Source organism: Uranotaenia lowii, chromosome 1 (assembly GCF_029784155.1).
Source record: "Uranotaenia lowii strain MFRU-FL chromosome 1, ASM2978415v1, whole genome shotgun sequence".
Classification (NCBI taxonomy): Eukaryota; Metazoa; Arthropoda; class Insecta; order Diptera; family Culicidae; genus Uranotaenia; species Uranotaenia lowii.
In genome coordinates, this window is record NC_073691.1 from 205,748,733 (window position 1) to 205,761,490 (window position 12,758).

Sequence of the window (12,758 nt, forward strand, 5' to 3'; positions counted from 1 at the left end):
AAAATGACAAAAATGACAAAAATGACAAAAATGACAAAAATGACAAAAATGACAAAAATGACAAAAATGAGAAAAATGACAAAAATGACAAGAATGAAAAAATTACAAAAATTACAAAAATAACAAAAAATTAAAAAAATAAACAAAAGTTACAAAAATTACAAAAATTACAAAATTACAAAATTACAAAAATAACAAAAATGAAATCAGATTCAGAATTCAAATTCAGAATTCAAATTCAGAATTCAGATTCAGAATTCAGATTCAAAATTCAGATTCAGAATTCAGATTCAGAATTCAGATTCAGAATTCAGATTCAGAATTCAGATTCAGAATTCAGATTCAGAATTCAGATTCAGAATTCAGATTCAGAATTCAGATTCAGAATTCAGATTCAGAATTCAGATTCAGAATTCAGATTCAGAATTCAGATTCAGAATTCAGATTCAGAATTCAGATTCAGAATTCAGATTCAGAATTCAGATTCAGAATTCAGATTCAGAATTCAGATTCAGAATTCAGATTCAGAATTCAGATTCAGAATTCAGATTCAGAATTCAGATTCAGAATTCAGATTCAGAATTCAGATTCAGAATTCAGATTCAGAATTCAGATTCAGAATTCAGATTCAGAATTCAGATTCAGAATTCAGATTCAGAATTCAGATTCAGAATTCAGATTCAGAATTCAGATTCAGAATTCAGATTCAGAATTCAGATTCAGAATTCAGATTCAGAATTCAGATTCAGAATTCAGATTCAGAATTCAGATTCAGAATTCAGATTCAGAATTCAGATTCAGAATTCAGATTCAGAATTCAGATTCAGAATTCAGATTCAGAATTCAGATTCAGAATTCAGATTCAGAATTCAGATTCAGAATTCAGATTCAGAATTCAGATTCAGAATTCAGATTCAGAATTCAGATTCAGAATTCAGATTCAGAATTCAGATTCAGAATTCAGATTCAGAATTCAGATTCAGAATTCAGATTCAGAATTTAGATTCAGAATTCAGATTCAGAATTCAGATTCAGAATTCAGATTCAGAATTCAGATTCAGAATTCAGATTCAGAATTCAGATTCAGAATTCAGATTCAGAATTCAGATTCAGAATTCAGATTCAGAATTCAGATTCAGAATTCAGATTCAGAATTCAGATTCAGAATTCAGATTCAGAATTCAGATTCAGAATTCAGATTCAGAATTCAGATTCAGAATTCAGATTCAGAATTCAGATTCAGAATTCAGATTCAGAATTCAGATTCAGAATTCAGATTCAGATTCAGAATTCAGATTCAGAATTCAGATTCAGAATTCAGATTCAGAATTCAGATTCAGAATTCAGATTCAGAATTCAGATTCAGAATTCAGATTCAGAATTCAGATTCAGAATTCAGATTCAGAATTCAGATTCAGAATTCAGATTCAGAATTCAGATTCAGAATTCAGATTCAGAATTCAGATTCAGAATTCAGATTCAGAATTCAGATTCAGAATTCAGATTCAGAATTCAGATTCAGAATTCAGATTCAGAATTCAGATTCAGAATTCAGATTCAGAATTCAGATTCAGAATTCAGATTCAGAATTCAGATTCAGAATTCAGATTCAGAATTCAGATTCAGAATTCAGATTCAGAATTCAGATTCAGAATTCAGATTCAGAATTCAGATTCAGAATTCAGATTCAGAATTCAGATTCAGAATTCAGATTCAGAATTCAGATTCAGAATTCAGATTCAGAATTCAGATTCAGAATTCAGATTCAGAATTCAGATTCAGAATTCAGATTCAGAATTCAGATTCAGAATTCAGATTCAGAATTCAGATTCAGAATTCAGATTCAGAATTCAGATTCAGAATTCAGATTCAGAATTCAGATTCAGAATTCAGATTCAGAATTCAGATTCAGAATTCAGATTCAGAATTCAGATTCAGAATTCAGATTCAGAATTCAGATTCAGAATTCAGATTCAGAATTCAGATTCAGAATTCAGATTCAGAATTCAGATTCAGAATTCAGATTCAGAATTCAGATTCAGAATTCAGATTCAGAATTCAGATTCAGAATTCAGATTCAGAATTCAGATTCAGAATTCAGATTTAGAACTCAGATTCTGGATCTGAATTCTGAATCTGAATTCTGAATCTGAATTCTGAATCTGAATTCTGAATCTGAATTCTGAATCTGAATTCTGAATCTGAATTCTGAATCTGAATTCTGAATCTGAATTCTGAATCTGAATTCTGAATCTGAATCTGAATTCTGAATCTGAATTCTGAATCTGAATTCTGAATCTGAATTCTGAATCTGAATTCTGAATCTGAATTCTGAATCTGAATTCTGAATCTGAATTCTGAATCTGAATTCTGAATCTGAATTCTGAATCTGAATTCTGAATCTGAATTCTGAATCTGAATTCTGAATCTGAATTCTGAATCTGAATTCTGAATCTGAATTCTGAATCTGAATTCTGAATCTGAATTCTGAATCTGAATTCTGAATCTGAATTCTGAATCTGAATTCTGAATCTAAATTCTGAATCTGAATTCTGAATCTGAATTCTGAATCTGAATTCTGAATCTGAATTCTGAATCTGAATTCTGAATCTGAATTCTGAATCTGAATTCTGAATCTGAATTCTGAATCTGAATTCTGAATCTGAATTCTGAATCTGAATTCTGAATCTGAATTCTGAATCTGAATTCTGAATCTGAATTCTGAATCTGAATTCTGAATCTGAATTCTGAATCTGAATTCTGAATCTGAATTCTGAATCTGAATTCTGAATCTGAATTCTGAATCTGAATTCTGAATCTGAATTCTGAATCTGAATTCTGAATCTAAATTCTGAATCTGAATTCTGAATCTGAATTCTGAATCTGAATTCTGAATCTGAATTCTGAATCTGAATTCTGAATCTGAATTCTGAATCTGAATTCTGAATCTGAATTCTGAATCTGAATTCTGAATCTGAATTCTGAATCTGAATTCTGAATCTGAATTCTGAATCTGAATTCTGAATCTGAATTCTGAATCTGAATTCTGAATCTGAATTCTGAATCTGAATTCTGAATCTGAATTCTGAATCTGAATTCTGAATCTGAATTCTGAATCTGAATTCTGAATCTGAATTCTGAATCTGAATTCTGAATCTGAATTCTGAATCTGAATTCTGAATCTGAATTCTGAATCTGAATTCTGAATCTGAATTCTGAATCTGAATTCTGAATCTGAATTCTGAATCTGAATTCTGAATCTGAATTCTGAATCTGAATTCTGAATCTAAATTCTGAATCTGAATTCTGAATCTGAATTCTGAATCTGAATTCTGAATCTGAATTCTGAATCTGAATTCTGAATCTGAATTCTGAATCTGAATTCTGAATCTGAATTCTGAATCTGAATTCTGAATCTGAATTCTGAATCTGAATTCTGAATCTGAATTCTGAATCTGAATTCTGAATCTGAATTCTGAATCTGAATTCTGAATCTGAATCTGAATTCTGAATCTGAATTCTGAATCTGAATCTGAATCACAAATCCACAATTCAGAAATCACTTTGCAGAATTCAGAATTGAGAGTTTCGATTCTGATTGACAATTAAGAGTTGTACTCAAAATTTTGTTCAATGTTCTTCTATTTTCAATTTAAACTACCATTCTACCATAGTCATCCTATCATTGTTAATATTTTCCAATCAGTTAAAGTTTGTTTGAAAAACTGTAAATGAAAATAATAGGAAAACACAATCGGAGGAAGAGGGGAGGTCCTCGATTGGAGGAATCAATCAATAACAATGATTGAAAAGCGTCGTCCTCGTCCAAGAGCACAAACTTTACCCATTGAAAGTGTCAAACATCATCAACGGAGGGGATCGGGTCGGTCCATCGGATGACAACGACAACAACAACAACAAATTGTGAAGGGGTGGAAAAAAGTTGACACAAGAGTCTCGGGAGCTTTTTTTTATTTTTTCCGGGTAGGGATTACCAGTGATGGTTTTTAAGAGCGGATAAACCGGGGGAAAATAGATAAAGTTTTTCCATTTACTGTCCGGAATGCTTCCGGTGAAGGAAAGGGGACGAAGGCAGGAAGTCGAGGGACGGATTATGCACATTTCGATACAAGCCTTTATCCGTGGTCATCGTTTTCCAATCGCTGAGTGGGTGCCCACGAAAGATGGAGCCGTAGCAGCAGCTGCTAGGTTGATAAAAAAGAATTAAACCCCATCGGGTTAGGGGGGATGAATTGAATTAGCAGCGCATATCGGAAGGGACTAACGGTAAAATTGTGCGGTGATAAAGTTCGATGGATTATTGATTTTGCGAGGTTTTTTTTTTATTCGTCGATCCTTCAAGTAAAAATATCGAGTACTGGCTGGGGCAAAAGGTTGACTCGTTTGGAGGATTGAGAAGAGAAAAAAAAATGATGTGCTCGTAAAAACTGTGGAATATGTTGGCCGGGCTCGGGCCGAGGCTCAAGTGGCCATCCATTTTCGCTGGTAAAATACGGCAGTTCATACATCCCGGGAGCTATAATCGATTTATGAAACAATCAAACCGATTGCACTCCTTCTGAACGGCTGAAGAGTAGGAATTGAGTTTATGGCTGGAGGCAGAGACGCGAAGTGGAATTGTAATTTCGAACATAACTTATTTGTTTTAGTAAAATTTCATCATAAATTCCAACTTATCTATGTCTTAAACTTATTTCCAAATTCACAACAACAAGTTTGAATTCTAGATGTATAGTTTGCAATTCATGTTTTTAGATTATTTTTTTTCATTTTAAATCATTTCATCAAACGAAGATTCAATTGCCAGCAATTGTACAACCGATTTCAATCAACGAACTCATTCGTTTTAAATTATTTCGATTTGCAGGAGCTTCGCTGCTCCGTTGCTGAGGCAAACAAGTTTCTGGACCTTGTCTTGGAAAAGCATCTTGCCGGTTTCCTCGAACCTCGAAGAAACAGTTGCAAAAACTTAAGTTTTCCCATTTATCTCGTAATTAAAAAATCATTGTTTTAATTTACTTCCTCTGCCTTCAGCTTCGGTTTTCTGTAGGAGATCCCGGTTGTTGGGCTTCCGAACTCGAGAGACGATTCCTGTTTTTAGCTGAAAATTGATTTTTTTTCTGTTCGTCGCTCCAAGCAAAGCGAATCTTTATCCCCTGTCTGTGACTAGCCACAGACAATTAAAGTTCGCACTGACTAAGGCGCTCATTTCCAGGAGTACGTTTTCATAAGCCACGTCGAGCGAATCGAAAGCATTTGAGAGGGAAAACCCGACATCTTTTTGCTGCGACTCGTAAGATTTCTCGAAAGTGGGATGCTGCGGCTAAAATTTAATTACAGTAATAAAAATTCAATTAAATCATTGCAACCGGAGACGTTTTGAGTCGCTACGCAAAACGAGGAGCTCTCGAAATGATGAAACAGTCGCAGCTTCATCTTGGGACAACTTTGATTTTAATAATTAAGAGAAAATTTGCTTTCACGCCTGGAGCCGTTTGGATGATGCCGGAAGTTTGCTTCTATTTACGAGAAAGGGGAGGGGGAGGTTGGAAAATCCATCCTTTTCCTACGTAATTTTCTGGGCTGCAGAAAGCTGTAGGGAACACAAAAAAGGAAGATGTTTCTCCTCGACGACAGCAGCACCACTTACCAGAAATTGAAGCTAATTGATTGTAGGTTGCTTCCGTCTTCTGGGACTGGCAACCGAGAACGATCGGAAGTTGTAAAAAGCCAATATGTACCGTTTCCGCTGGGAGCAAAATGGTTCACAATCATCGACAAAACCTTCAAACAGCGGAAAGCTTTTAGCGTGAAACATCATCAGAGCGCTATCAATTCTCGGCTGTGACGGGAGACATTTCTGATTCTTGGGATTTTTTTTTTGCATTTGTGTACCCCTCACAATTGAGCCAGCATCCACTTTACATCGTCGCATAAAAATTGCGGCCCCATTTCTCAAACACATCTCCATCTGTGAGAAATAAAAGCGGCGAGGAAGAAAAAAAGGAAACTGTTATTCCAAAGTACCCGAGCAATTGAAAAGTGAATGCATTTCTTTAGATTTCATCCCCCCTTACCAACGTCTTCACGATGGAAAGAAACCAATCTTTCTAGTTGGTACCCACACAATCCGCCCCCAGTCGCTAGCATCAAATACTCAAATAATGCAACGATAATAGACAGCATAAAGGAAGTGAACTATAAAGCAACGGATTTTTTTCTTCACTTTGCCTTCCAAGATGCCGAGGAAGGGAGCACTTGAGTGATCTGAAAGCGTGTATGTTGTCGTCGTCGTCGTCGTCTTCGACGTGTCTTTGTCGTACGAGTACTTGGTACTTGTCATCCCCCCCTACTCCAGTAGGGTCTTTCCATCGACAGGACTAAATCCGAACCAATCAAAGTGAAAGTGGTCCTCCCAACCTTCCACTTTCAAGTCAGTTTACTTGTTCCTACTTTTGGAAAAAAAAGCAAGGAAAAACGGTTGAGAAACTTAAATTGCTTTCTTGTAAGTTTTTCTTCAAGCATTGTAGTCAGTCAGCAACCAAACTACACGTTTCTACTCCAAAAAAGTCGTCAAGTCGTGGGGAACCTATAAATAGGAAAACTTGCCGGCACCATTCATTAATGTCAAGGTGAAAAAAAAAACAAGTTTTACTTCAGACAAACTCTTCTACGCAACAACAGGCGAAAGGTTAACAAATCGGTTTTCCAAAGGTAGATTAAATTCAAAAGGAGTTATGCTTTCAACTCAGTATACAAATTTGCCTATTCTGAAACTGCTAAAATTGGTTCAATTATGTACGGTGGTAAATTTTTTATTAGATTTTCAGTAAGTTTTGGGTGTTAAAAAATCTTTTTCGTCATGGGAACATCTTATTCATCATTCACCTGTAGTTGCATTTTTTTTAGCTTTTTGACAGGGGTTATTGCAAGCTGTAAAAAGTAAACAAAGCTAATTATTTCATTTTTAAAACAACCTGCTAAGAGTACTTTTAAATTTGCATCCAAGGTAAGATATGATAGTCCTGTATTGTTTCGTGTTCGTTTGTTTTACTCTCTAGTGCTTAAACTTTTGCCGCACCACAACAAGTTGCCCGTTTTTCAATCCTTTTTTTTAAATAAATTTCTCATTCATTTTCGTTTTGATCAAGCAATTAGATAGCAACAATTATCCGCAAGCTTTGCCTGTGAAATCTTCTCTCTCCTTTCATTTCAAAATTTCATCTGATTGCTCTCGAACTACAAAATCTTTTGAACTATATTTTCAATGCTGCTCTCATGCTCATTTTTAATTCACATCCCAATCGAAAGAACCATCACTAAATTGAATCAACCCCTTACATGCACCACACACAGAATAGTGTCCCAGCCCCAGAAAAAAACCACCCAGAAAACATTCATCGTATGCGCTGCCGAACTCACAGTCCATCACAAAATGATTTGCTTCCCACCAAAAAAAACCGCTTAGCTAGCTAGCCAACACACGAAACCAGAAGAAAAAAAAAAGACAATAATACCCCATACATTTACCAAGCCAACTAGCTAACAAATATTTAAGCATTCTTAGAATTCACATTCCTTCTACTGTTTTGACATGAATTAAATTAAAAATTAAAAAATCAAATAACATAAAAAAATCTTCAAATACTAACGGTCTCTTCTTCTCTTCTCTTCCCTCCTTCTTTCTTTTCACTTCTGTCTTCTGTGACTGATTTTCCTTGATTTCTCTCACGAAACTCTTTTTCTTTGGATGTCGATTCCACCTTAACTGAACGTAATCTTGATTTCATTTTTTGTGTTTGATGTTTTGTTCTGTCAATTTTTTGTTTTGTGTTTTCTCAAATAAATGTTTAAACGTGTAATTTTAATCTTTTGTTGTCACAATTCAAAATTATTTTTTTATTTCTATTCACTTGAATCCATGTTTTATTTGTTTTATTTTGTGTTTTTCGTTTCAATTTTTCTCAACCTTATTTCTTTAGGAGCTGCCGGAGGTAAGTGTAATCGTTCTTTCAGCACCCGTGGACGTTGTACTATCATCTGCTGGCGCGTGAGTTTCTCCAAATCGAAAAGATAAATGAATAATCTGAACAAGTCAGCTATTGATGAACCAAAGAAAAAAAAATGGAGAAACAATCGTTCGCAGGGTACAATTATTCGAAGTTCTGTTCCCGGAAAACAACCCTCTATCTGTGATAAATACAAAAAATCAACTGAAAACCTCAAAAACGAGACACATAAGACTAAAAATGAAAACAACAATTGAACACCAATTTGACATATTTCAAATTAAGTAAAAAAATAATGAGGAGCTTTGAAGATTGTACTCTACTTTTGAATTCATTTCATAAAATCAGAGTCATTTTCATTAAACGAAACAATCACTGCTCCATTATCAGTTTTAAAACATTCTCAATAATTATGAGAGTAACTTTAAGAACAGTTTTTTTTTTTGTATTATTAATTCATAAAAATCAAGAATTAAGCCTTCATACTTAAACTATTTCCAGAGAAGTTTAATTTTCAATTGTGAAAACAAAACAGCAACAAACACAGCAACATCATCAGCCAACCATCTAACATTTATGTGAACTTTCAAAATTGATAACAAAGGTATTTCGAAAAGTGTTCCAAAGCCTTCAAACATGAATTTATATGGAATTAAAATACTTTCAAAATTCAAAACGCTACTAAATTCGTTGAAATTGTGTCGAATAGTCAAAATAATCAGAAATCTCAAAATAGTCAAAATTGTCAAAATTGTCAAAATTGTCAAAATTGTCTAACTTGTCAAAATTGTCAAAATTGTCAAAATTGTCAAAATTGTCAAAATTGTCAAAATTGTCAAAATTGTCAAAATTGTCAAAATTGTCAAAATTGTCAAAATTGTCAAAATTGTCAAAATTGTCAAAATTGTCAAAATTGTCAAAATTGTCAAAATTGTCAAAATTGTCAAAATTGTCAAAATTGGCAAAATTGTCAAAATTGTCAAAATTGTCAAAATTGTCAAAATTGTCAAAATTGTCAAAATTGTCAAAATTGTCAAAATTGTCAAAATTGTCAAAATTGTCAAAATTGTCAAAATTGTCAAAATTGTCAAAATTGTCAAAATTGTCAAAATTGTCAAAATTGTCAAAATTGTCAAAATTGTCAAAATTGTCAAAATTGTCAAAATTGTCAAAATTGTCAAAATTGTCAAAATTGTCAAAATTGTCAAAATTGTCAAAATTGTCAAAATTGTCAAAATTGTCAAAATTGTCAAAATTGTCAAAATTGTCAAAATTGTCAAAATTGTCAAAATTGTCAAAGTTGTCAAAATTGTCAAAATTGTCAAAATTGTCAAAATTGTCAAAATTGTCAAAATTGTCAAAATTGTCAAAATTGTCAAAATTGTCAAAATTGTCAAAATTGTCAAAATTGTCAAAATTGTCAAAATTGTCAAAATTGTCAAAATTGTCAAAATTGTCAAAATGGTCAAAATTGTCAAAATTGTCAAAATTGTCAAAGTTGTCAAAATTTTCAAAATTGTCAAAATTGTCAAAATTGTCAAAAATGTAGAAAACTTCTTCAAACGACAATATCTTATGATAAAATGATAAGTAAAAAAGATAAACGGACGATCTTCTTAACCAAAAAAAGCAAGAGCATCTTCAACAAAAACGAGAAAAATAACAGGCCTAAAATTATGACGCCCCTCCCAACAACAAATTTTATTACATCGGTCTCGTTATTTCATTTTGACCATACTGATGGCAAATTGGATTAAGAATCTGTACTTCCTGCTTCTTGTAACGTTTTGTTTCTCCCGAATAATGCTATGAAGGAGCAAGGAAACAGCTACCAAGCCAATTTGCCCGGGACATAAAAACCCCTCCGAGTAGGGGGGGATGAATGCAAAGTGACGTACTGCAAGAAGCGTACGAATATGTAAATGTTTTATGGCCGCCCTAATTCAATGGAATGGAACGGCGGCGGCTTGGTGACAATGTTTTGCCGCATCGCATATCGTTTTCCGAGAAATCGATCAAATTTCGTAACTGAGCTCAATAATGAGACCATCATCATCATCCATGGCTCGGTTTTGTTGCTGAAAATTGATGGTTTTAGCTGAGCATCGCAATTCGTTTCCTGTTCCTATTCGAGCGAAATAATATAATTGAACACAACTAGCTATGCTGTCGAAATTGATCGTATCACCACAATTTAATGAATCAAATTTTATTAATTTCCTCATCGCCCATCGCTCCACTTCGAAGCTTGGCAGCCTGATGAATGGAGGCAACTTTCTCCGGGAAAGTGACTCTGACTGACTGGAATCCACATATGGTCCGGTACAGAACAGAAATCCAAGTTGAGGGTGTCACAAATTGTCCCGTGAATGTGCTCATGGGTGTGGCACGCGTTGTTGATGACACATTTACGTGAGTCCATTTAAATTGGAAACTGCATGGATCGGAGAGTACGTGACAACTAGCAATGCCCCTCTGTGGATGTGTTGTTACAATGAAAATTTATAAATCAATTTAACTTTGCTGGCACCGCTGTTGGTGAGGTTTTCCTAGTGGGTGTATAAAGTTTCGCAAGTGGGCTTCAAGCTACTTTGTATGTAAATTAGAAAATTGCTCACTTCAAATTTTGTTCGAGGAAACTTCCGTTGGATATTTAGATTTTTCCGTGGAAAATTTCATCCATGAGCAGTGGTGATATTTTTTTCAAAACAGAAATTCTGGAATAGATTTTTCCTGATAAAAAATGACTTTTTTTCAAAACCAGCCTAACAAAAACATGACATTGAGGATTATTTCAGAAAACCTCAAAATTTCACATCTGATATTGGATATAAGATAAATGGGTGATTTTTCATTCAATTAACTTAATGAAATCGAATAGCTCAAAACTCTAACCACAAACAAGTGCTAGAGTCATTTCTAGTGAACAATAAAGCACTCAGCTGTCAATCATCTTTTCGAATGGGATGGTTTCGTAGATGAATGTCTGGCGGTATTTCGCATTCGGTGTATAACTCCAAACGTTATCGCGTTCCGCACATTTCGCCAAACTAAATCAACTAAGTAGACGAGAAGGTGGCAGAATATCTAAGCACCTCCACATGATAAGTTCGGTAAGTGAGGTTAACGCGTACGGAAATGAATGAGCAGCAGACCCCTAAATAGAGGGTAGACTGGGGCAAAGTGCCCTTCGCTTTTTTAAAGCTTCTTTTCTGGAAATTTCTTTCCAAAATGTTGTTTTTTCCTAATTTAAAAATAAAATAACACAAACATTCTGTTAAAATCAAAAACTGAATTATTGAGATTTAAAAGGCCGTTTTCCCCCTTTAACACTTCCTTCAACTGAGACAAGGCTCCGTTGATGACGACGATGATGAATGCTCACCGAGCTGCCTTCCGGGCACATCAAAAAGCAATTAATTTTTATGGCCACGTGAATTCCGAGATAAGTATTCGAGGATCGCGAGCAACAACCCGCCCAGCTTGCCTTCCATTCTCGATGGATGGTTTCGGTTTATTTCCCAGCTGTCTAGAACTGTCTTTCTAGCTAGATGAAGAGGCCACAGGGAAGAAAGGGCGCTCGTGAGAATGAGTGAGCCAAGTGCCAAATCTTCACCTTCAACTTGATGTTGTTGGGGTCGGGCACCCGTTTCAGAAAGGGTACGATGATGATACGTGCCATGAATGTCTTTTGCACGACTCGCTCTTCACTGGGCTTTCATCATGTTAGTTTTCTTCCCGGCTAAATTGTGCCCGGAAAAGTTGCGGTATTCGCATGGCTTCCGGAAGAATTTCCTATAAAGAAATTCCTTCATTCGTCATTCAAATCTAGTTTGAGCGAGTTATTTTTACCCTCTTCTTGGGAGCAGGAGGAATGAAGAACCATTGAGAAAGCGTTATAAGCAGGGGTTCTGATACTTAACACGAATCTCGTCACGTACGAGCATTTATTTGTGCAATACATCCAGCAATTCGTAAAAGCTCGGAATGCGTGCCTTGTTATTTCGAGGCATTACATTCCTCGAAGGTTGTTCACCACAACTTAATCACACACCATAAATTTTTATTTACCGAGCATTACGATTCGTTAGCTTGAAGTTTAAATTATATTACTGAGAATCTGTTTTAAATTGTTTTTTTTTTTCAAAATACGACAACGAAACCTCACCCTGATCTGCATTGATTCCGCAGCTTAGTTCATTCATTGATGAGCTGTTTAAATTGTAGATGTCCCATTGTAATCACTCACTCTAATGAAATACTTTGGTTGGGCATGACATAGCAAATCCATATCGATGACAGCTGATGGAAATGTAATCAAGTTAATGCTTCGGTACGATTGATTGAATCTGGCTGACAAATTTCCAACTGCCTGGAGTAAATTACAAACCACAGCAAAATTTCATAAAACCCCATGCAAGTATCTCTACTACCAACTATCATCAAAAGTCATACGTCCATAAGGAATTTCATCTGTCAGGCCATTTCCCGCAAACCTCAACCAATCAAAGTGAGAAGCAATAAAATCATACCATTCATTCCATTTAGCATCCATTCATCCGACCAAACGACAAACTAGTCAGGCAGTCAGTCAGTCAGTCAGCCAGCCAGTCATTTGGCCCTGTACGGAAGACATCATTGTCTCTCTTTTTACTGCGACTGCCATCGGTCCTCGGTCGTGACAAACGGAGCCAACTTTATGTCCCACATTCCCAGAAAATGGATCCA

General features: G+C 35.0%; 1 protein-coding gene across 8 annotated transcripts in view; it reads left to right on the forward strand.

Annotated features, from left to right (window-relative positions):
• Positions 1–12,758, forward strand: part of LOC129745086 (complexin) — a 276,770-nt gene that overhangs the window by 168,787 nt on the left and 95,225 nt on the right. For 4 of the 8 annotated variants that reach the window (XM_055737924.1, XM_055737931.1, XM_055737954.1 and 1 more), the window contains exon 2: positions 8,004–8,015. The exons of the other annotated variants lie outside the window; for them this stretch is intronic. In XM_055737924.1, coding sequence (XP_055593899.1) covers positions 8,004–8,015 — 12 coding nt within the window. The remainder of the gene's footprint in view (positions 1–8,003; positions 8,016–12,758) is intronic. 8 annotated transcript variants of the gene reach the window in all.